At 42.2% G+C, this 24,213-nt stretch overlaps 2 protein-coding genes across 6 annotated transcripts in view; both read left to right on the forward strand.

The window, feature by feature from the left end:
• The first annotated feature begins 235 nt into the window (after window positions 1-235).
• On the forward strand, window positions 236-24,155 carry IFT27 (intraflagellar transport 27). 5 transcript variants are annotated; one of them, XR_014884176.1, is made up of 9 exons: window positions 236-391; window positions 3,415-3,494; window positions 4,565-4,624; window positions 5,306-5,365; window positions 6,333-6,450; window positions 6,755-6,864; window positions 7,071-7,286; window positions 15,806-15,970; window positions 16,643-24,155. XR_014884176.1 is itself a non-coding variant. In XM_003202227.5 (7 exons), exons 1-7 carry the CDS (start codon window positions 358-360, stop codon window positions 7,167-7,169), a joined length of 561 nt encoding a protein of 186 aa, XP_003202275.1. In that variant the 5' UTR covers window positions 236-357; the 3' UTR covers window positions 7,170-13,786. The 5 variants fall into 5 exon arrangements, 1 of the variants encoding a protein (XP_003202275.1); XR_014884180.1 differs by having other exon boundaries at window positions 16,858-24,155; XR_014884170.1 differs by having other exon boundaries at window positions 15,806-24,155.
• CACNG2 (calcium voltage-gated channel auxiliary subunit gamma 2) overlaps window positions 15,830-24,213 on the forward strand; it is a 56,636-nt gene continuing 48,252 nt past the window's right edge. The window contains exon 1 of the mRNA XM_085227060.1: window positions 15,830-15,970. The gene's annotated coding sequence lies outside the window, so the exon portion shown is untranslated. The remainder of the gene's footprint in view (window positions 15,971-24,213) is intronic.

A 24,213-nucleotide genomic window follows, 5' to 3' on the forward strand; every position in this document is an offset into this window, starting at 1 on the left:
CTGCCCAATAACAAGTCGGTTCCCCTTACGTAGGTAGTTGCTGGGCAGACAACACCCCGCCTTAGCCATCCGTACCACAGCGGCACCGCTCTCTGAGCGCTCTGCCCCGCCTCAGCCACAAGAAGGGCGGGGACCAGGATTTGAGTGACAGGACGATCTGAGGGAGGGTAAAGACACAGCAGCCAATAGTAACTCCGGCTAGCCTTGACGAGCAGAGCTCGCAGCCAGCCGGATTTAGCGCGCGGGAGGAAGGCGGGGCGCCCCGTTGCTAGGGCCGCGCTGTTGCTAGGGCCGCGGCAGAGCGCGTTGGCGGCCGCCTTCCCGATCCGCCGCCTCTGCCTTTCTCGGGCCGGGGCGATGGTGAAGCTCTCCGCCAAGTGCCTGCTGGCAGGTGAGTCTGGCCTCCTCAGCGAGGCGGGAGCTCTGGGAGGGCGGGCCCTGCGGCCTGGCAGATCGGCAGGGCGGCATCCCCGGGGGATGGGGCGGTGGTTACCGCCTCCCCTGTTCGCGTGGGAGGGCGTGAAGTGCGGTGCGATCGGCTGGGGAAGGGCAGGGTCCGAAGCGAGTGGGTGTGGGAGGATGGAGGATGGAGGGGAGGGCAAAGAGTGCCTGCTTCACGAAGGCTTCTTTATCCACACGTGAACTGGAGGTTAATCTGTGAGGGGGGGGGGGGGGAGGAGAAGTGAGGCGAAGACAGCGCTTTATTCAGTCAGGATGGATTAGGGAGGTGCTGAGAGTGAATTCAGCCGGCTGTCAATGCTGCAGGAAGGAAAGGCTCATCGCTGAGCGCGTGGTATCAGCCAGGAGTGCAGAGGCAGAACGCCTTGCTGTGCAGGCAACTCTCCGCTTAACTCTTTGCTCCAAATGTGTTTTTTTCCATCCAGAATTAAATCTTCGTGTTTTGTTTTGTTTTGTTTTTCCTGTTGTTTTTGCTTTTTCCTTGGAAGCAGGTAACTTGTCAACTTGCACAAAGCCAAGTGCAGGCTTTGGCAAATGCAAAAGAGCGTTTCTCCCTGCTGCCCCTGTTGACAGTTACCATGGACAACATGAGTACCTTAACCATCTTCAAGATTTGCACATCACTTCCCGTTTGGAAGTTTCCAGGTCCCAATATAGGTTTTCTTTAATCAGCTGCCCAGGCTGATTCCATGACACTCCTGAACTCACACAGGTTTTCTTTGTGTGGCTCAGTTATGTTCTTAATCCCTACTGGGTTTGAAGCTGCCCTTTCAGTTCTGTTCACAATGCAAACAACAGAAAGGCTCTGTTCCGTGTCATAGAATCAGATCCGTTTGTAGTGCTCCTAAGTACTGAGATAGTATGTGTATCTTGTTGAAAATAAGGAATTAATGCAGCAGACCAGGCAAAATAACTTCTTTCTTCCAGGAGAGATGACTATAATGAAATAGATGTAAGAGGCGAGAAACCACAACCTAGAGAGTACAAGAGAATGCAATCACATTGGTAGAAGCAAAAACATCTGAGGTAGATCAAGAAACTCTTGTGTACCTAAGGAAATGATTATGAAGAATAGAATGGCTGACAGTATTGGGAGCTGCACCGAGGTCAAGAGAACAACAGAGGGGAAAGGACTTTTGTTAGTAGAGGAGAGGCTATTAACTTGACAATAGAAAGCGATTCCTGTGTTATCTCAAGGGTAATTTACAGACACAGACCAAGATTGGAGCTTACTTTGGAGACACCATGAAGGGGTTTTCTTTGTAAAAAAAGATACTTGTCGGTAGCAGGCATTTTAGAGACATGAAACAGTTTCTGGCAGAATAACAAATATGGATGGAATAAATTCTGTGGGATGCAGTATTTGCAGATGAGACCAAACTAAATGGAAAATGCAAGGGAACTTATTTTGAGAAAGAAGTGCAATGATGTAATGGGCTAAGAGAACGGCAAAAAAGAAGAAAAGAGGGGAAAAAAAAGCTGAGGCTGTCAAATAAAAGAAAAGGAACACATTAGGTAAGAATTTGCACTGGATGTTGAAAATAAAAGAAGCCTGCACAGTTTGTAGCAGTGTATGCTTCTCTATCTCATTTTACAAAGACAGATATAATTATCTATTGAAATACAGAATAGCTTCCACTCAGAACAGAGTGTTGTCTTCAGCACAAGCTTGAACTGATCAGGGAACAAACAAGCTGATTTACCAGATTTTCCTGTCTAAATATTATGAACCCAACTCAGCTCAAAGTAAGCAAGCATGCTAAAAACGTTTAAACAAGAACTGCTTTGGTTGATCTAGGAGCAATTGTTAGTATCCAAAGTACTCTTCTTTGAAATATCATGTGAGGAGATAACTTCCCAAACTCCTTCAAAACACCAGCTATGAAGTTCTAATAGGGCCAAAATGTACCCCTTTCTGAGCTTGTTTATTACCAATATAGCACAGAAGGTTTGTGTTCTCAGCTTGACTGTCATGAGTGTTCCTTTCAGGACAGAAAAAAGCTAGAACACTGAGATAGTTAATTCCTGGGTTTTGTCCCTTTTGAACTATCCAGGCTGCTGAAAGGATATGTGAAGAGAAGATAAGCTCCCTGAGAACATTAAGTTAACTCTGTTTTGCAAGGACTGTGATCTGTTTCGTGGAATGATTTGAACTTATGTGAATTCTGCAGTTCTCTGCCAATCCCTTTAGGTCTTGCAGAACATTGTAACAGTGGGCCAAAGAAGGGCAGAAATTTGCCCGAAGTGTTATGCAAGTGACACCAGTAAACCTTTGTTCTAGAGGAGCAAAAATGAAAGCCCTTTAGTTTGCTTTCCATACAGGGATGAATCAGCAGGCTTCCTCTCCAGCCAAGTGACATTTGCTTCTGTTATGCCCAGGATGCAACTAATGAGCCACCAGCAGCATTGAGTCAGCAAGAGCTGCTCACTTAGCAGGGTCAGCAAGAAGAGTTCATCGAGGAATGTTACCAGATTAAGCAGCTTTGTAGGATATGGAAGACCTGCGTCTCCACTAAGCTCAGTATAACACAAACAAGGATTTGAATTTGTGGAAATATGTATTTTAGGGAGAGAGAACAGCCTGTGCAGTTCAGTATCCTTATCATGTTGTCAGATTCTTTGTAACACCACGCTTGGAAAATGTGAGTTCTTAGGTAAAGGCTATAGGGTAGATTCTTAAACACAAATTCTAAAACAAACAGCATTTCAACCCTGACATGGGAACTCTTTACTATCGTTCATCGAGCAAAAATCTGATTTCAGCATCAATATGCATAATAACAATATTTATTTCATCACATAGGTAGTACGTTTCAGATTATTTTGTGACAGTTACCTTGCCTGCATTCAGAGTTGCAGTATTCAATGTCTTGTGGCATAAGATAGGATCAGAACTGAGGGAAAATAAGATTCTCTAAGATGAAAAAAAATTTTTTTTAATCTTTGGTTTTGCAGGTGATCCAGCTGTGGGGAAGAGTGCTTTAGCCCAGATGTTCCGCAATGATGGGGCTCATTTTCAGAAGAACTATACATTGGTAAGTGCAAGTTATACGACAAGCTCAATCTGCTATCCAGCAACTTTCCTAAGTTACATGAGATAAATAAGAAGCCTTAGAACAAAGTAAATCATATGGTTTGTTGAGGCATTCAGGGTGGGTCTTACATAGTTTTCTTTGCCTTGCACCTTAGAGTCTGAAGAGAAATGATTTAACGTTCTGTAAGTTTTTACGTTATGTGGGTGCTGGTTTTGAAACAATGGTGAGTAAATTAGTTAATTGTTATAATTGTCCTTCTGAACCAATATTTTCCCGAGCTTCTGTGGTCTGAGAGAGTTCCCCCCCTTAGGAAATACTCTATGAACAAGCATCACTGAAGGAGAAAGCTCTTAATTCCAACTATTCAGTGTGCATGTGGACATTGTGCTTATCACTATGCAAACATGAAGATGTTCTGCATAGCCCCAAGATAATTATAATCTGCAGAAACTGTTCCCAGATGAAGAGGATACAGTTTGCAGTCTTTCAGTGAGATAATCAATGGTGATGACTAATCAGAAGCAGGATAAAAATAAAAGTAAATATAAGTAAAGTAAAAAAAGGAAAATATGAGTGCGGGGGAATAAAAAAAAAACCAACCCTATATTATGTTTATTCATTGAAATAAAGATGGAAACCAGAAGTTAGGGATAGAAATAGAACAAACAAACAAGCTACAAAGCAGAATGAGATAAAAGGTGGAAGAGGCACAAATAACCTCGGTCCCATATGTTAGCTGATCACATGGTTGGTGCAAAATGTTCCGAGGCTGCTTTAGAGCAGCATTGTGACAGTGAATGTAGCCCCATAGATTTTAACTAATACGCTAGTATACAAACAAAGCTCTGAACGCTGGTACTCTTTTTCCCATTTGAGCAAACCTACGCAGCTGTGAGGTAAGGATGACTGTTACCAAAGCTATGAGGAGCACTGCTGAGTTCCCAGCAGTCTGTTTGATGGGATTGTAATGATTTGCAAAAAATTGCCTCAATCTGATGCATAGTTGGTATGCAGTTGGGCAGGCTCTTAAAAACTCTTCTGATCCCTCTTTTCCTGATTCTTCTTGACAGACAACGGGCATTGAACTGTTGGTGAAGGCTATATCAGTTCCAGAGACAAGTGATAGTGTGGTGAGTTTTTCTGTGACATAAATTGGGTCAGAAAGAGACATCTGGAGCTCAAGCCTCCCTTTCCATCTCATTCCATTAGAAGATTGCACTGTCTGTTTGTAAGGCCATTAAGTTGCAGTAAGGAAGTGAGACTGGTTGTGTGCAATTTCTTGTGCTTGCTCTTCTGAAGGCTTAGCTTCATCTTAAAATGTGTTTTACATAGTTGTGTTAAAAGGACATCTTAAACCAAAGCTGTCGCAAGCACTTTTTGCTTTCTGTTCTGTCTTTTAGGACAATCGGGTTTAGTTCATGTTTCTTAGAACTACAGAAGATAAAACCGTTCCTTTTCCTTAAATACCCTACACTTAATGTGGACACGTGTGTCATTTTATACAAATAGTGAAAATTAGCTTTTTACTGTCCCACTCTTCCCAGTGTTCTGTTTCCAGCAGAGGTAGAAACAAGGCCTAGAGCCTTGGAGGTAGTCCTTTTATCATTTATACATGAAAAAAAATAGCCACTTCTTTTATCATACTGTCTGAAGATGGGGTATGCACAGTGCCAAGAAGCATGTCTCTTAGGGACACAAGACTGCCATACTGAACAAAATGCAGGGATGACAAGTTGCGGTATTTACTTTCAAAACCTTCCTCTACATTGCAGTGTTCCTGGCAAGAACTTTCTTTCTGCTTCTGCTTTCAGGAATTCTTCATTTTTGACTCTGCAGGCAAAGATCTATTTTCTCAGACGCTGGAGAAACTGGTAAGTGTTATGTAACAGTCCTCTTCTTCCAAAGGAGTGCTTTTGCTTTGAAGATCTGAATCCTCAGTCTGACAGATATAGCAAACTTTGTCTTTAGTGTAAATGGAAGCATTTACCTCAGTTGCCAATGCTTCCTGTTCTACCTTTCTGAAACTTGTAAAAGTGCTAGCACAAATACTTTTAAGAGGAAGGAAAGCAGATAATCCTTCAGTTTTCTTACAAAAGAAGTAGGGATTTTTAACTGAGAGTAACTATGTACTGTTGATTAAAGTATTTCTGTTTCTCAGAAATGCATCGATTTTGCTGCTACTTCAGCAGTGATGTTTTTTGTTTTGTAATGATATCTTGATAAAACAGGACACATTTTTGTCCTTGAGCATAATACTGCCCTTGACTGTTGTGTGTGATTTTTTTCTTTTTTTCCTTCAGTCATTCCTGTCTTTTCTGGTACAGTTCTCCATTATGCTATCTCACTTGAAAGTAGAATCAATTAATTGATATGAAGTTTCCCAAGACAGCTAAGTCAACCTAATACTGCTCTACAAGAGGCAGTTGCACGGTTGCCCTTGCACCAGGTCTGATTTGCAAGGGACCCCATTGGAAGCTGACTCAGCTTCTCAAACTGGCAGAAAACCTTTCTAATTTTTTTCTCTAGGATTAATTTTGTGCTGATTGAGCATGAAGAATCAGCTTCCCTGGGAATAAGATGAGTGCCAGAGCTGGTACAAATAAAGGAGCAAGACCATAAAGACAGAAATGAGGAAGTAAAGCAAGACTGTATCACTCAGTGCCAGCTATCCATTTAATCAATTCAACAGAGATGTGTAACCTCAGCCCAGGCATAGGTTTCCTGTGTATTAGGCTTTTTATTTTTATCTTAGCATCTGTGTTTGCCATGCAGATGCGGACTGGCTGTCGACCACATTGGTTTCATTAGAGCTGACAATGTTCCTTTCTTGCTGTGCAGTGGGAGCAACCAAATGTCCTGTGCCTTGTGTATGATGTCACTAATGAGCAATCTTTCAACAACTGTGCCAAGTGGCTGGAAAAGCTGAGGGCACAAGCAGTTGGAATGCACATCCCAGGTAAGAAATAGATGATATATTTGCTATCTGCACCTCTCTTGTATGGCAGCAGTCGTTTCTGTTGAGCTGCAGTATAGAGCATTTATTTTAAGGCAGGTGCAGGCATGGCTTCCTCCAACTCACAGTGCAGATAAAGACATCTATATATTTTAGATCATTCCTTAGTGTAAACTTTTCTAGATAGTCATGTATTGTTATGCCTCACCCCAACTTTTTCAGGTACTTCTGCAATGCCCCAAAATTTACTGGTAACAAATCATCATTTCTGAGTTGTATTTGCTTTGTTTCTTTTTCTTTTCTGCAGGTGTCTTAGTGGGGAATAAAACAGATCTGGTTGGTCGTCGAGTTGTGGAACAGAAACAAGCACAGGAATGGGCTGACAAACATGGCCTGGAATACTGCGAGATGTCAGTAGTGAGTATCTGCTCTTTTCACCATCTATAGAAGTGGGAATTTGTAAATCTATCTTCTCTTTTAGCTGAGGATAAATAACTGGGGGTTCATTTCCACTTATTTGTCCTCTAACTCACCCTCTGTTTTAGTCTGTCTTTTGTGAAGCTGTTTGAGCAGAAATAGTAAAATGCTTATTTCATCCGTCATTTACAATTTTCTTTTTACAGAAGGAGATGAAAAATTTTGAGGCCCCTTTCAACATCCTGGCAAAGTCATTCTACCAACTGTACAAAGAAAAAGTGGAAACCTTTCACTCACTAGCTTGAGGGCCATGACTGGGATGACTTAACTTCAGAACTTCTTCTAGTGCCCAGAATCCTATGGATTGGAATACAGAGAGAGGAAAAAAGATGAGCTTTTTGCTTCTTCACAGTCATCTTCTGGTAATTCAAAATAAACTAGAAATAAGAGAGTGGAAAGACATTATTTTGGAATTGCTACCTTAGCATCCCCTTCATGTCCTTTACTTCGGTTCTCTGCTCACTGAAAATCAGTTAGGTTGGAGGAGGCAGGGAGTAAAAGAGGGAGGGCAGAATGGAAATTGCCAGCTTTTTGCCTTGATAATAGTGCCTTGTCTCATGTCTGAGCAAACTTCCTGCTGCTATAAGGAAGGATGTAGAGATTTGGAGGAGGAGAGAAGAAGCTGACAGGATATTCTTCAGCTTAAGCAACCCAGCACTGGTATATACGTTGCAGGGCAGGACTGATTCAGCCCCGCTACTTGCGAAGCATTTTCAGTAGAAAGTCTGTGGCCTAAAATGGATACGTAGTTGGATTGGATTTAGGTGTGTTTCTGGGAACGCCCAGAGTTTGAGGCCTATTTTAACAGTGTTATTTGTATCAGTTCTAGGATTGATACAGTGATGACTAACACCTCTTTGTAATGCCAAGAATTTGGTTTTCTTCAACGAGGCTCTTCCACTGCCAGTCTGTCTTTCATCTGTGCCATTGTCACTTGGTAACGCAGTGCCCTCTGCTGGCCCCAGGTCACAAAATTTCTGAAGCAGCTACCTCTGTTGAAGCAAGAAGGACTTTATACAGTCTTACCCAAATTGGTTTACCTGTAAAATGAGATCATATGGTGAGAATCTCTCTTTTATTCCAGGGGCAAGTCTAAAACTGAAATTGCCCTTCCTTCTTCTCATCATGTTCTCATGTTCTCATAGGTTTAGTTCTCAATCCCTTACTAGAATCAGTCACCTTTGTTGTTAAACTTTCCCTGCTTATCCTTGAATTTCAAAGTACAAGCTATGATTCTGATTTCAGTTGTGGAAACAGGAAATGAAAGACAAACTGGCTAAGTTAATTTGATTCAGCCATGTATAGCTAGAAATTTTGTATCAGAAAGGGTAAAAGCCTGGACAGAACTCTGTGTGAGATGTTGACATTGCCTATGTAAGAATTACTAATACTTGCTAATGGAGTATATGAAAACATCCAGTTACGTACTGCCTTGCTGGTGGACCTAACATTAAAGAATTCAAAACTGTAGCATTTCTCCTCTTTGAGAACTATTTTAGCCTCCCTTGGGTAAGGAAGGCTAATTTCTGAGGAGAATAAACACTAAAGAGTTTTTCAGGCAAGCTTTTCAGGAATCTGTGTTTCAATACTTTTATACGTATATTTTATAACCACTTTTATGCCCAGTGCTAGGAATATGACTGCAGATGTTGTAGCAGAGTTTATGAAGCACTTCAAGAATCTGCAATAGCAGCTGGGCTCATTTCACTGGCAACACTATGTTGATGCTGGGAATTAGCTAGGGAGCATGAACACAAGCTAAAGAGGTTAAGCAGGCCCTGAGCTTGCTGGAAAAGAAAATAAATAGGTTTGTTGTTTTGTTTTGTTTTTCACAAATCCACTTGGGGGAGAAAAAAAAAAAAGACATAGCTGGGAAAGCTCTTATTTGAAGAAAAGGAAGACTCCTCCATGGGCTTGGGGTCACTAGTCAAAACTCACCTTTTTTGGCTTGGGTTGGTTTTATCTCACATGGGTTGCCTTGTTAATCCTGAGGGTGTCTGTTGATTTACATAGGCTGAATGGAAGTTTGCCTGCAGATGCTAGTACCCCTGACTGTTAGGACTAAAAGTTATTTTGGATGTTGAACTGATCTCAAGAAGATAGTTCATTTCCCCCTACTTCTATTGATGATGTGATTGCAACACAAGACTTTTTTTTTCATCTTGAAAATAGCCTGCCAGCTGTGCCTGCCCCCTGTGATGTGGTACATGGGGGCAAAGGGGGGGAGTGAATGCCTTAGGAATGGGTGATGAAATGAATCCTGCATGATCTCTAACGGGTGAATTCAATCTCTCTGTGCCAGAAAGATCTCCCATAACTTCAAATAAACAGTCTAAATGCACCAGTAAGATGAAGATTGGTGAACACTGTTTTATTAAATGAACACAAAAGCTAGAGGATCTCATTAAGGGAGTGCTGGTGGTGATTTGTGATTTATTGCCAAGCTGCTTTTGATAGGTTAGTGAAGAAAAATGCATCCCATGCAGGGAAAGATATATTGCCAGAGAGAGGAAATGTATAATCTAATTAGCTAGCAGTAGGGATTCACCCACTGCCCCTGTCCCTCATTCTGCAGGCCAAGACTAGAATTAGAAAAGAGGTTGTGTATAAAACACATAGCCCACCTTGCTCTTTACAGAACTATTTCAAGCACTAAAGTAGTCATAATTTAACATCTTTCAAAATAGTGTGTTTGGCCATTACCATCTCCATCATTCTGAATGCATTTTAAAAGCAGAATATATTGTTCTTTCTAGCTAACAGGCTATGTAATAGCACCATGATGCAGGTGATGCTATTTTCCTAGCTTATTTGTGACTTTGGTTATAGAGACTAGTAGTGAAGGGTGAATGGAGACCATGGGAATCAGATACAACCAGGCTGTGGAAAAGTTTTATCTATAAAGTGAGGATGTTTGTTTGCTGCTTAGCCTTTGCATCTCCCTGAGTTGCAGGTGCTGTGGAGAACAGTGGGAGGAAGGCAGAAAGCATATCTGCTGGCCATTGTTGTCTTCTTACATCTCCTCTACTTTGTCCAGCTATGCAGTGCTGTAGGTGTTACAAGGATAGATAATGGGGGGACCAGGGGAAATGGTTTTAAGTTAAAGGAGGGAAAATTTAAGTTGGATGTTGGCGAAGTTCTTTACCAAGGGAGTGATGAGGTGCTGGCATAGGCTGCCCAGAGAGGTTGTGGATGAACAACTCTGGAGGTGTTCAGGGCCAGATTGGATGGGGCCCTGGGCAGCCTGGTCTAGTATTAGATAAGGAGTTTGGCAGCCCTGCATGTGGCTGCGGGGCTGGAGCTTCATGATCCTTGAGGTCCCTTCAAACCCAGGCCATTCTGTGATTCTGTGATTCTATGTGTTCAGCACGCATGCTTACAACACAGAAGAACCCTAATTCAGCCAGAACTGAAATTTCAAAAGACAGGAGAGGAAACAAGCAGGCCTTTAACCAGCTTTAAGAAGTATGTAGTCCTTTTTCCTGATTGCTTTTTTTTTTGACTGGGGGAAAAAACTGTCTTTTCTCCCCAGAGTTCCTCCTTACCTTTCCTTTGGTCCTCATTTCTCATTTTTTTTTTACTGCATAGAAACCTTTTTACATTTGTGCCTTGCTCTGTGTGGTATAGTTTATCACCATTTTAAAAAAAATTTTATTGTTTTATAATTTCTTCATTGACTATTCCCAAGACTATAAGACATTCTGTCTTAGAAAAATTAATGGATGAACAGAAGTGGAATTTTAGTCAAGTTGTCTCAGAAGAGTGAACCTCGTAAACTGACTGACATTCTGAAATTTTACTGAAAATTCATTTTTGTAAAGTTATCTAATTAAGGTTGCTTTCATAGTTTTGTCTTGCCAGACATGTTCTACCATGGAGTGAAATGTAGAATATAAAATTTCAGAAAGATTAATCCTTGTTGCGGGATTTAATAAGAATTTCAAAGTTGATCATACAGTGATAATTTCTGTTCAATCTTAACAATGGAGTGGTCACTGCTGTTCATAATAAAGCAACACATATACTGAAATGGGGCTGTCAGAACAATTTCTTCTAGAGATCTGTTCGTTTTACAGACTTAAAACAAGAAAGGACATATTTTAGAAAACTGATCTGATAAAGGATACTATTTGGTCCAGAGTTATTTCTGATATAACATCAGTGAACTTAAAGGGCTGGATTTAGTCAGTTATGCCAATTGATTCCCTTGGGTAAGCTTCATTTCTTTACCTTCTATACATCTTGGACCGATCTGACCTGATAGCAAAAGACACATGATGTTGTTGAAAATGAAATACTGCCTTGGGGCAGAAGGATAAACTGCGGCCTCCTGAGGTCTTCCCAGCAATACTTTCTATAATTCTATTAGATTAAGTGGGGAAAGAAGTAGCGTGGAAAGCATAAAACAGGCTAAGTCATAAACTAGCAATTAAAGTGGGAGCTGGGCCGGGCTACAGCAGAAAACGTACAATCTATCCCAATTAAGAGCTGTATCTCAAGAGAAACCAGGAGCCTGACGCAGGTGCTGACAGCAGGGAAAACACTGCATTTCTGTTCCGTAGGCAGCAAATGCTCTCTACTGGTGCTTACCCAGATCCATGGGGGTCCATACCCTGCTCAGGACTGTGCTCTGCTTTTAATAATTACTGTATCTATGATATGCAGCTGACAGCTGCTTGCAGTTGTTTTCTCATCTGCCTGTATAAAGTCAGCGGTCTGATGGCAGATCTCTATTAGTAGAAGGAAGATGTGTCTGTCCTTGGCACCATCCATTACGGGACCCCTCTCTCTCTCTCCCTGAGTTCACAGTCTTTCTTTTTCCATTTCATCTCCACTTCTTCATGGAGAATAGCCACCACTACTTGTTTTTAGCAAGTAATTTTTCGATCTTGTAGATGATACTCTGTGGTCCTGGGGCTAAGAGGCTTCTAGGACCTTCTGCAGCAGAGGTGGATTGCAAGCAGGAAATATTCAAGGGCCATGTTGGCCCCCTCAGCGTTTCTCATAACCTGAGGGCAATTCATCTCTCTGCTTCTCGCATCCTATTTTCTCCTCCTGCTGTCATCTTGCCTTGAGAACAATGTCTTCTGAGCCACTTGCCCTTGGCTCTGTTGACCTGGAACAGCAAGGCTTGGGGGAGGGAGAAAGAAGAGAGCATCTCAATCTCCAGTCCTTTCAGGTGTTGTGAACTCTTAGATGCTATGACTCCTTGTCGAAATCACCTGACAGGTGGGGATGTTGCTCAGTCTGGAGTGTAATTTTCTGGCAGGAGACCCCCAGCTGAGTCCCAGCAGCCTCATCTCGGCTCTTCAGAGCTTGCTGCAGTATAACTTTCATAGGCACTGGCTGTTCTCATTCTGACTTGTTGTGGTTGTTTGTTTGTTTGCTTATTGTTTTGTTTTGTTTTTACTCCTTGGGGGTCCTTCTCTCATTCTTCTGTCGCAGCTTCACATATTTCTTCCCCTAGAGCTGTTTGTCAAGAAAAGTCTGGAATTGCTCTCTTTCCTGGTCTCTGAGATCAAATCCAAATTTGGCAATGTTTAAAAGGGAAATGTGACAGACCCTACATGTCAAACTGGGGTCAGGGATGGGGTCAGTTTGATGAGTTTCCCTCCAGCCAGATATGCATCAGTTGGAGAAATGTGGAGCCTGTTATCTTTCTGTACAAGTACTGGAAAAATATACTATGTGAAGACTTTTAGTCAGGGAGTGTGAGCAGAGTAGGTATATAGGCAGAGCTGGTGAGCTGCTGTGCCTCAAACAGTGGAAATGAAGGAGCAGTAGGAGAATAGGAATGAATAGGAATGAGTAGGGTCTATATTCCTTCATGAAAAGCCCAAGGGATTTGCAGAGGGAGAGTGAGAAATATGGATGGAAAGACCTAAGGCTTTTTCTGGCTTGTAGAGTTATGTTATGGAAATTAAATGAGAGGAAACATAATTTATGCTTGAGCCGTTGAGGGAAAACAAGGATACAAGATAGTGCTGGATGACACTGCAGGTTGTAGAACAGGTGGTAAGAATAAATAACTGGATAGAAATTTGCAAGACTGAGATGTCCTTGTCGAAGTTGGTTTGGGGAATTCAGAGCCATGATGAGTAAGGTCAATGGCAACCATGAGTTTAGGTTCAAGATAAAGGGTTTGCAGTAGACGAAGGCAGGTTGGATTAAAGTCGGTGTGACAGTGTTGATGCTGGAGTAATGCAGCAATAGTGAAAACCCATAATAGTAAGCCTAAGAGTAGCATGGGGAGATAAACACAGCAAGCTGTGATGAACTGAGGAACATATTCAGGGGAGACTGGAAAAAATTTAAAAAAAATAGACTACAGACACTATTGGTCTGAAAGGGTGGAAAAATGTGAAGAGATTGGAAATTCAGGTTGAGTGCAATTCTTTGATAGGATTTCTGAGTGCAATTATTGCCTGCAAATTTTTGTATTATTTAAAAAGAAAAAAAAAAAAGGTTAGATTCTTTTAGCAGAAGCTAGGGTGATAGACTTGCTTAAACTTCTTTTTTTCCTGGGGGGAGAGATAAAGAGACTAACATATAAGCTTACACATATAATTATGCTGAACCATATATTATATCTGTCCATTCAGAGAATGGAAAGAGAACCTTCATCTCATTTGACACTTGACCAAGCAAAAGTGACCACTACAACTTCAGGATTGACATTTCACAACAGAAATTCTTCATGACCAGCTAATAGAGCAGAGGACCTCCTGAAAATATCAGTATTAACCTCAAAAAATACAAAATGCAATGTGTATGTGGTCAATGTAAAGCAGATAGAAATCACCCTGTTTGTGAATTTGCTACTAACTATAATAAAAATGCCTTTAGCTGCAAATGAGTGGAATTTCTTTTCTCACTTGGTTTCCTTTCACTTTTGCTAATCAATTTTAATTCTTGTGGAGCATCGCTTACTCTTAGCATCACAGTTGTGTATGGCCATTGTGTGCTATTTCTAGGTCTTTGATTTTGTGATGTTGAATGGCTTCAGTGTGGAGCTGAAACTGGAAGTGTTGGAATTCACATTGCAGTTGAAGCATCAAGCATAAAATGCAAAACAGTATGTTTAGGAAAGACCATTTACAAGGTTAAGATAATGCTTTTCAGTGCTATTGTCAGCAGAGAGGTATCAGGCTGCAAGGAACAGGAAAATGTTAGATAGGTTAGAAATGCTGGTAGCTTATAAACAGGAAACAATTGTCATTTATTGGCACTGAGTTAGATATGATGCTGCAAGCCTCTGCATGCAGATATCAGGGGAGGTATAAGGGAGCTTTCTTGGACAGTGTCATGAAACTGGGAAACGGCAGGAGGACATTTCTGGTATGGACACAAACAGAGTAATGAAGGTTTTTTTTGCCCTCTCTAGTTTCTGCACCCACTCAGGCCTGGGGATATTTCCTTTAAGTGGACTGAGTCATTGCTGTTGATGGCCCTTCTAGCTGAGACTGCTAGTAGGGTGGCATCCCTCTTCACCTAGACAGAAGTGATCACTGGATGCCACTTGGTTCACAACCATTTGATTCCTCTGTACTGTCCATGCCTCTAGCCTATGAACAGTCCCTGCACATGGAGGTCTGATTGCTGCTTGTAGCCATACATCCCCACAACTCTGCTATGCTTCCTATGCTGATGCCCCTCCTCCCCCCATTACCTTCAGACTCCTTAAATCCTCACATGTACTCACCTTTGTGAGGTTATACGCTGATGTCAGGAAAAAGCACTGGTCTTCCTATCCACTACTACCATATCTTGCCCCTCTCTTCTCCATCTGGTGCTAGGGTAGAGCTTGTTCATCTAGTTAGTTCTGGCACAAAACTGAACTGGTATGGGAGTGAGAGAGCTGTGCCCATGTTGGATGCGTCTTTCTTTGCGGGTGAGGGGCATCTGAAGCAGGCACCCTTTCCTCCTTTTATTAGACTGCTCTCATTTATTACACCATCTGTTTTCCCAGTGCCAGAGATGATGCTGGGGATATGTGACTTGGGGCACTCAGGCAGAAACTGGCCTGCACAAGGCCAGCCATGTGTTTGCCTCCTAGCAATGCAGCGGTCAGCAGCAAATTCTTTGCCGCTGCCTCCTCTCAGTATGGGAGAGAGCAAGCGTGGGCCTGGGTGTGTAGGAGACACAAAGAGATAAAATACGTGAAGGAGCAGGGGGAGGCACGGGAGGGACGTGGACTGGGGGTACATATGTATCAGCTAGAGAGAACTGTGGGAAGGAAGGACAGACAAGACAGATGGGCAGAGTAGGGGAGAAGGCAAGAGGAATGGATTGTCAGGAGGGAAAGAAGAACTGGGGTAGAGGGAGACAAAGAAATGGACTGGCTGGGGACAGTGAGAGCAAGGCTGAGAAGGAAGGGCAGGCAGGCAGAGTTGTCTGATATGTAGTGGGGAGAGAGAAAGGAGATGGATTGTCTGTGGGAGAGAGATGTGTGTCAGCCAGGCATTATGGTAATAGGTAACTGGATAACCAGAGATGGAGATGAAGCGACTGCTTGTGTGTGTGTCTGTGTTTGTATATGCCTGTGTAGGGGGGAACTGAGTGAATGACAGGGAGGGAGAACAGCCATAAAGAGAGAGGAAAGAGATAAAGCAGAGCTATAAGAAAGAGCAAAAGAGCAAACCTAGAGATAAAATGTGGGAAGAAGAGAGATGTGGGAAGGCAAAGCAGCCCTCAGAGTGCAAATAAGAATGGAGATACGGTGGGAGAGAGGAGGGAAGCTCTTAGGAGAAGAAGGGAGACTAACAGTGCCAGTACTAGTATTCGGGGCTGAGGTTCTCTTACTGGGACCTAAGAGAGGATAGAGGACAGAAATACAAGCATGACTCCATAAGACTAAAAAGAAGCATTTTCTTATACACAGGGCTCACTGCCAATGCACAGAAACCCAGTGGACCTGGGAATGTAAATGCCACTGTTCTAGTGCACGGTGTTTCCTGCTTGCTGAACTGCAAAGTACCTGAGCATCTGCAACCTGTGGACTACCTATTTCCAGTGCTTGACTGCTAGGAGCTGTTTATGATGGCAGGTCAGACATTTATTTATAATTTTATTCTCCTTCCTCTTGCCCTTTTTCCTCACAGTGTATTCTCAATGGAAAAAGAGACATGAAAAAAAAACAGTGCCCAAATTTATAGGCACCTTCTTGGTTCTTCTGCCTTATGTCATAGACACCACTTTGCTTTGCTGCCTGACTCAGCCAACACCCTTCTCTTTGGCCATTTCTTTTCTGTCCCTTGCTGTGTCTTTTTCGTCTCCTGATTTATGTCTTCCTTCAACTTACTGCCATTTTAATGTTATACTCTTCCCTCTAACTTCATCTATTATGTTCTAGGCTTCTAGGTTATGTGCCTCCTCTTGTTGTTTCAGCTTATTCCTTCTAGTTGCCCTGTTTCATTTCTTTCACTCCTTTTAAATCTCTTCTTGATTCCTCCATCTCCTCCTGTCTGTGCCTGTCTGCTTGCTTTCTCTCACTCTCTGTCTGTCTCTTTTGAACTGGGTTGTGAATTCTGTCGGCATCAGAGTGGGACGAACTGTAAAACTGAGGTTCCCGGAGGGCCAGGTTGTGATCATTTTATTTTTACAATGTCCTTGGATGTATAAAGGTGTTTGTTTGAGGGGGAGGAGCGGTGCATGTGCTCCATGTGGGAGAATAGAGGGGAGTGCAGGCCAGAACGAATGAAGCTTGAAACTAATATAGGTCAGTTGCAGAGAAAGTCCCAGTGGTTTCTGAAACAGAGAAGTGATTTGACACTTCAGACTGGCTACTGGAAAGATGGCAACTGAACAGTTTTATCCAAATGACGCAAGCAACCTGGAAAAGTGTCCTGCGAAAGAGTGCGGGAATGGTGAGCATGGGAGGAGAGCCAAGCCCTGCACAGGCTCGGCTTATCTACAGTCACCTCCTTAATGCAGGGAATAACCAGCCTGAAATTCCATGTTCCTGCCTCTGAGAGGTCTTCTCCTGTGTACATCCATCTGACCTCTGCATGGAATGGGGAACATGGTGGAGATACGCCTCACCGTGCCCTCTTCTAGACCTGCTCACCAGGTCAGAGCTGGCAACAACAGAGCAAAGAGATTAGTGGAGAACCAAGAAGGACTGTACCTCCAAGCCCTTGGAGATGTTTGGCCAGCCTCTGCTGAGGATGGTGCTGCAAAGGAGCCTCACACCACCAGCAGAGATGTCACCAAGGCTCTGAGCCTGGCCTGGTTAAACTGGAAGAACCAAGTGCTGTCCCTGGCACTGCTGGGAGTTGATTTGCTCTGCATAAGAGTCCTCGCTTGCCATGATTTTCCACAGACTGTAAACATTGCTCTCAGACCTTTCCTAGAAAATTTCACAAGTGGCTACTAGCTGCAGTGAATGATTGAAAGTGGCAAAACCTGATGAGTAACTTCTGATTTCATTTCTATTAAAAATTTTTTGTTGATATAAGAGTCATCTGTTAAGATGACATTTAGATATCAAAACAGACATCCAGATTTTCGGAGTCATTTGGAGCCTCTTCATCTCTGTAAAATCAATGTGAGATACTGACTGCTCAGCATAACTGAAAATCAGGGCAGTTCTTCAATGTCTAAACATGGACTTAAAAGCCTAGGTACACATGTGTTTTGCTTTCTTTTTAAAATAGACTCCCATTCCCAAGAAAAGGAATGTCACCTCTTCTGTTTACGTACATTTTTCTGTGCATCGTCATAACACTGTGGTCTAGCATCTGACTGTCTTAACTCAGTGTGTTTAACCTAATTCCTGTATGGGAATTCACTCTCTCAGAGAGTGAATTCCCAAACAATTATGAAAGTAATACAAAACCAAATCCTAGGAATTAATTTGATGGCTTTGTGTCCACAATAAACCCGCTGGCTTTCAATGAAACAGCGTCTGAAGTACATGTACATGTCTCCCTGACAATAAAATGCTACAAAAAGAAATCCACCCCATTTTAAAATTAGTTGCCTGTTATCACTGATGTCAGTGGAACCATGTGATTACGAATTTTTTAAGATTCCCTACTTGCGGAGCTCTCAATTAGGTGCTGGGATACATGTTTCCCTTGATTTGTCCCTCTGAAAAGTCAGAAGGATGATATGATCTATCCCAGAGGCTAACCATTTTTCTTAATTTGCTTAGGATATTCTTTCAAGAGTCTTTTTTTAATTCTGGTTTTTGTTTTTGTTCTTTTTCATTGAGCATCAGAGAAATTAGAAGTGTTCCTTCCAGTGTACCCTAAGCTATGTCACAGAAGAAGAGCTAAGGATGCCCTAAAGATGACAATTGATTGTATAGCTCCTTTGCAGAAGGATTACCTGTGTCATTACCTCCAGACCTAAAAGAGCAAGTTTGTCCCATACAGAAAGCCTCAGCAATGCCTCTGTGGCTGTTGGGGACCAGAGGCAAAAGCTGTGTTCAGGCTGGACTGTGGCTTTAAATGGTAATACTGAATAGATGAGGCTGCATAGGATCCTCTTTGTCCTCATCTGCGCCCTTTACGCTGGAGGAAAGTCTGATATCAGAGAACATTGATCAAGGTCAACACAAAGCATTCTCACTGTAGGCCTCACCTTTCCTCCAGCATTTATCACTGTGCTGATATTTCCAGGAAGCTTCCAAAAACCTTCAATTCAGAAAAAAAGAAACCCAACAACTTCTCTTTCTCACCTTATTCTTTACAGTTCTCTGATTACTGCTGTGTTTACATAAAAACAGGCTTTTTTCTTCTTTAAGAGTCAAACTGCAGCTGCTGCATATTTCCTCACTGGAATTTTCTATACCTATTTGTCAAGAAATTATGGCTTTTTTAACCCATGGATTCTGAGCAATAGAGACCATCCCTGATTATGAGAAGTGGATCTGGTGTGAGTTCTGGTGATAGTTAATTGATGGATGGGCAATGGATTTATTATGAACAAGACCAAGATATTTGTGCCCATATTTCATATAGTTCCAGTGAGACACATTGCTCTATGATCTATTCTGAAGACCTTTTCCCTTGTGTCTTGACTTTAAGCAGATTCTGACCACAAAGCCTGTGCTATATTCTTTTCACTAACTTTTTGTGAGGAATGTGTGACTCAGCTCGGGTTTTTTCTCCTCTTATTTGTATCCTTTCACTCTGCTTTTCAGGCATTTGTTTATTCAGGTATCAAGGCTCTGTACCTCTTTGCCCTGTTTCCTGGAATATGCTTCCAGGACTGGAAGTATATGGATGTCTGTGAGAACTGTGTATGCCTGAATTTGCATATGAATAGAAAAAAACAACAACAAAAAAAGATTTAGATGAAGAATCTGAGGATACAGCAACAGAGTAGGAATGGCGTATAAATAAGCAGGCCTTAAACTGGATTTTATCAGGGAGTAAAGGTGTATAGAGGAATGCATTTTTTTTTACACACAGGATGGGCCAGCATGAAGGTAGGCTCGAATTATATGTCAAGTGCAGAATAATGTAGACTCTGGAGTGGAGAATTATGAGGGACAGCATCTGAGTGAAGAGGATAGTGTCTTTAGTTTAACACGGGTAAATACATGGAATAGACATTCTGATGAGGTGGGGAATTTTCCCACAACTAATTGTCTGTTTTAGTCATATTCAGTAAGTTTGCATGTGTATGCATGCATCCTCACTGAGGATACTTTACCAAATACTGTAATTCCAGTTAGAGTGATTGGTTAGCAGCCTGCCCTCTGTTACGGTTAATGGGTTGCAGGCATTGATTTTTTTTTTCTATTCCTATTGATTAGGAGGCTGCTGTCCACACAAACCTCAGCACAGCATGGAAAGGGAAAGAGAGGCAAAACAGTTCTCATCCCAGCAATTCATCATGGCGGAAATGTCATGCTAGGAGTCCCAATCTTCTCTATCCCTTTCAAATAGAGAAGCACACCTTTCCCTTTTTGAATAATTCAATCCATAAGGGACATGAGATGACTTTCTTCCTGCCATTTGAGGTAGCAAACATTTCAGAGGTTACCATTCAGTGGAAAAAAACATTGTGTGAGACAAGGGAATCTTGCACTGGAAGCACAGGTGCTTTAGCTTCAAGACTCAATGTGCAACATTGGACAACCATTGATATTCATTTATGACGATACTCGGATCTCACTAATATCAGTGCATAGACTTTGGCTTTGGTGGGGTTTGTGATTTCAGTGCCTCAGTGCCTCCACAAAGTAATTCAAGTGTTACATTATAAGGGTGTTTTATGGGTAAATGATTTTTGTTTTTTTTGCGAAGTGTTTGTCTTAGACAAGGATATACATCAGATATGGAGGGAGTTACGTACTACAGCCTTATACTCTCACACTTGGTCCACCTGTATCTAATGTATTTTTTTATGCACTCTTGGGATAGCCCCAGCATCACTTTTGCAGAGAGATTCCTCAGTTTATTTGTGAGACCTCTGTACCATGTCTCCTTTTTTTTCCCCTTCTGATCATATTGTTATGCTAGAGATGAATTTCATATAGTATTCAAATATTTGATGTTTACGCTGTCTTTTATGTTGATTTTCAACTTGAAAGACCTGAAGTTAAGGAGAGAGGACCACTGAGGATTTGTACATCTGTACTTATCTCTCTATCATCTCCACATGTGATTTTTGGACAAAAAACAAATTTTATTCTTTCTTCAGTTTACTAGTTTGTTAAATTGGTCTAAGAATACCACCAGCATGCAGATATGATGTAAATAATGTTTCTTGCGTATTTTGGGTCCCCCAGCTTTGGATGCCAGTGATGACTGCTCTGATCACCCTCTCTGCTTGTCTAAACACATGGATATATGGGGTTTTTTTTCAACCTTCTCCAGTGAAACTTTTTAAATATTAATTCCTTTTCTGGATCATATCTCACTTCTATCTTTCTGCCCCGTTGGTTTTCAGTTCTATAATCATCACTCTAACCCCAATTTATTTTTCCTAACATCTCCTCTGCTGTTGCAGCTGTCTATTAACACCTCTGCTCTGCCTGCAAATACAACTGCATCAACTCCATCTCTTTTACATCTCATTACAGCAGCTCCTTCTGAGATGGCCTGCCCAGTATGAAGATTCCTCAGTACCAAATCGCTGTCTGATTTTATCCTGAGCCAAAAATCTCCACTGCAGCACTCGATCTGGAGACACTCTATTCAGTTCCATTACCATCCCATGGAGTTGCTTCCGACTTCATGCCCTTCATCTTCCTTCCTGTATCTTTCTCGTGCCCCTTTCTTTCCTACAGCACTGCCCCTTCTCTCCACAAATAGCAGCACTCTTGGTTTGCCATTGGAAGCAGACTTCCTGCGGCTCCTTGTCTCATCAGCTTCTCATTTCAAGTAATTTAAAATGTAATTTAAAATCTCTCTATTTCCTCCAGACTATTAATTTCTCTCTCCTTACTCTTCTAGAGATGTCATTCTGTGTTGCGCTATTCAGTAAGATGCAACTGTTGTAAAATTCTGCCACAGTGTTTTTAATCTATATTCTTGTTTTGTATTATCATTTTTAACGATTCTTTGTAGGAAAGATGAAATCTCAGCACAGCATCTAGCCACAGCACAAGCAGTCACACAGGACGTTCTGGCATTTGCATTGCCTTTGTTCCGTTCTTCTCCAGCGGCATTTAGAACAACTGTAGAGGGATTATTGTGAATGGTTTAAGAGGATATAAGTAGGGTAGCAGGAAGAGAATTATTTCTGAAAATTGGGAAGTGTGAGGCAGGAAGTCACCTTTAGTCCTGATCCTGAGACATAATGAACCATCACAAGACCCACTGCTCTTAGCCAGAGATTAAAAGACTCATTGTTCTGCAGGCCTGGCCTTCTTATACTGCTAGTTTCTTTGGAGAGAATGTGTCCCTATCTTGTTGCTGGAGTCATTTGAAATCAAACTTGCAAAATCTGTAGAAATACATAATAAAGGCAACGGTTACAGATTAGTTTGAGGGCCTCTGTTTTGGCCCAGCTTCTGCTTCATCCTCTGAAATTATCTGAATTAGTCAAATGTAAAGATAAGTAATCCAGCAGTTCCAGCAGTATTTTTCTAATTACAGATGAAATCTGTGAATTCTCTCTGTGTTGGGATGCCTTGCAAATCCCAGTCTACATCTTCCGCAGTGGCTGTTCACTCACTCTACTTGTTTCGCTCTACTCAGTTACCAACAGAAGCTACCAAAAGACAGCTCCCATTTGTGCAGCCCCACACACCCGGATCTGAAGGGGCCTTCCAATTTGTCACAGTAAAATAAAGACTTAACAGCATGGGGTGCCCAGGGAACCCTCAGTGAAAATATAACTTCTCTCCCTATCCTCTTTGAATGATCCTGCTGTTTGGGCACAAGTGAGGTTCTATAAGGCCTGAGTCCTTTCTGCTTCCACTCACTCCAGCCAGGATGCTTTGTGACATTACTGGGAGAGCTGTATTGTATTATTTTGAGAGCACAGAGTAATTGAGAAGCCCACTTTGCTTGGAGAGATTTCCAGTGTGGCTTTCCCTTCCATGTACTCAGTGGATGGATTTTACATAGTCTGTTGAAATTTTTCCTCTTCAGAGTCTTCCAGGCTCCTGGCTCAAATTTTCTGCCTTCCTTTGAGTAACAGAACCTCAGTGGTGGGATGGAGAGTAATGACCTCCAACACAAAAATAAATGACTGAGAACCACCAGAATGGCACATTCATTCCTTATCCTTCCTTCTTTTAGCAGAAAGCATTCAGGAGTGGAGGAGAAGTCCTAGGGTGTTCTTGTGTAGTTTCCCTAGCTAAAAGCCTTGGAGGACCTCCTCCTCATCTCAAGCTATCTCTGTAGAGCTATAGTCTCCCACCATCTTAGGGAGACTCTCTGTATCTCTTCACCCTTCATTTGAACCAAGGCCAACAGTTCAGAGAGCCTGCCCACAGCTACCATGCTCACCACTATTCCACCAAGCTGAAATACACAGCCCACAATGGCCACCTCCTCCCTTGCCCATCCTCAGCTGTTTGGCAGCTCCATGAGTGCAGAGAAAAACAAACAAACAAACAAAACCCCCCCAAAAAAACAAACAACAACAACAACAAAAACCCCACAAACAAACAAACAAAAAACCTTTTCCAAGAGAGAAGAAGGCCAGGACCCCCCCAGATGAGGCTAGGAACTGTGGTTGTCCCCCAGCAATGTATTAGTGGGCCCAGCCTGCTCTGTCACCTGCCTCATCCCCCATTCCTTCTGCCTCCCCAGGACCTGCTGATAACAATCTGCATATGGCTGATGCCACACACCATCCGTGCTTGCTGGTAAACACCCCATTATGTACTCAGCTCCCTGCTGAACAGAGGAAATGCTCAGCTGCCTTTTGTGCCCCCTCCTCTTCTGCTGCTTTCCATAGAGTCCTTCATGTCCAACAGTCCCAAGGGAGATTGTCCTGGAATGGCAGTCCCGGGTTGCACCCAGAGAAGGACAATGGAGGAGATAAATGGAGTTATGAAATTACGGTGTGGCTGAAACCCTCCAACTGGTTCAACTACCCGACACCCCCTCCCCTCAGCCCCTTAATTCTCCTAGAAGAGCAGTGAACCTAATGCAGCCCTTCTGCTCTCTTACGCCGAACAATGAATCTGATCAGAGTGAAACAAAATCGGAAGCATCATGAATTAGATGATTTCTTTTCTTTATGATTGCTGCATTAATGAGCAGCTACATGTATAGAACGAGGAGGTGACTAATGTAATTAACCTGATGTAATGATACTGCTGAGGAATGGAGAGCCAGTTATGACATATTAAGATGTTAACATTGCACAATTTTATATACATTCTCGGTACTATCAGGTTGTGTCTGACACAAAAACTTAAGCACTGATAGATTTTGGTCTGCATCCATTCACTTCATGCATCTTTCTGTGGAAAATGAGGATTGAAATGTGGGATACTTTCCAGGGTTGGGGGAGAGGAATTCAGTTTGATGGTCCCTTTCCTTAGCAATAATAACAAGAAATCGACCTTTCTTGTGAAGAATCTTCCCAAAATGTCTGCTTCTTGAAGCAAGCTATGAGATTTCACAGAAAGCTACGAAGAGAAAGTCAAAATGCAGGGATTCACACAACACTGGTCAGGGGGAGACAGAGGGACGGAAAACGAGCAACACCAAAACATATGCAACTTGCAGCAAAGCTGAGAAGAGTGAAAAGCGAGCATTTAAAAATAATAACGACAACAAAAATAAGAGAAATAAATGCTTATTTTTAAATTACCCTTCCACGTTACATTTCACCTGTCTCCTGGGGAGAGAAAACGGCTGCCTGAAGTTT

This window comes from Meleagris gallopavo, chromosome 1 (assembly GCF_905368555.1).
Source record: "Meleagris gallopavo chromosome 1, MGAL_WU_HG_1.1, whole genome shotgun sequence".
NCBI classification, from domain to species: Eukaryota; Metazoa; Chordata; class Aves; order Galliformes; family Phasianidae; genus Meleagris; species Meleagris gallopavo.

What these genes read in the sequence shown, in the direction of transcription:
- IFT27 (XM_003202227.5), top strand. Translation starts at nt 358, where the DNA reads ATGGTGAAGCTCTCCGCCAAGTGCCTGCTGGCAG. An exon ending in CGCCAAGTGCCTGCTGGCAG is followed by an intron (nt 392 to 3,414) that starts GTGAGTCTGGCC and finishes TTGGTTTTGCAG; the next exon opens with GTGATCCAGCTGTGGGGAAG. An exon ending in AATACTGCGAGATGTCAGTA is followed by an intron (nt 6,865 to 7,070) that starts GTGAGTATCTGC and finishes TTCTTTTTACAG; the next exon opens with AAGGAGATGAAAAATTTTGA.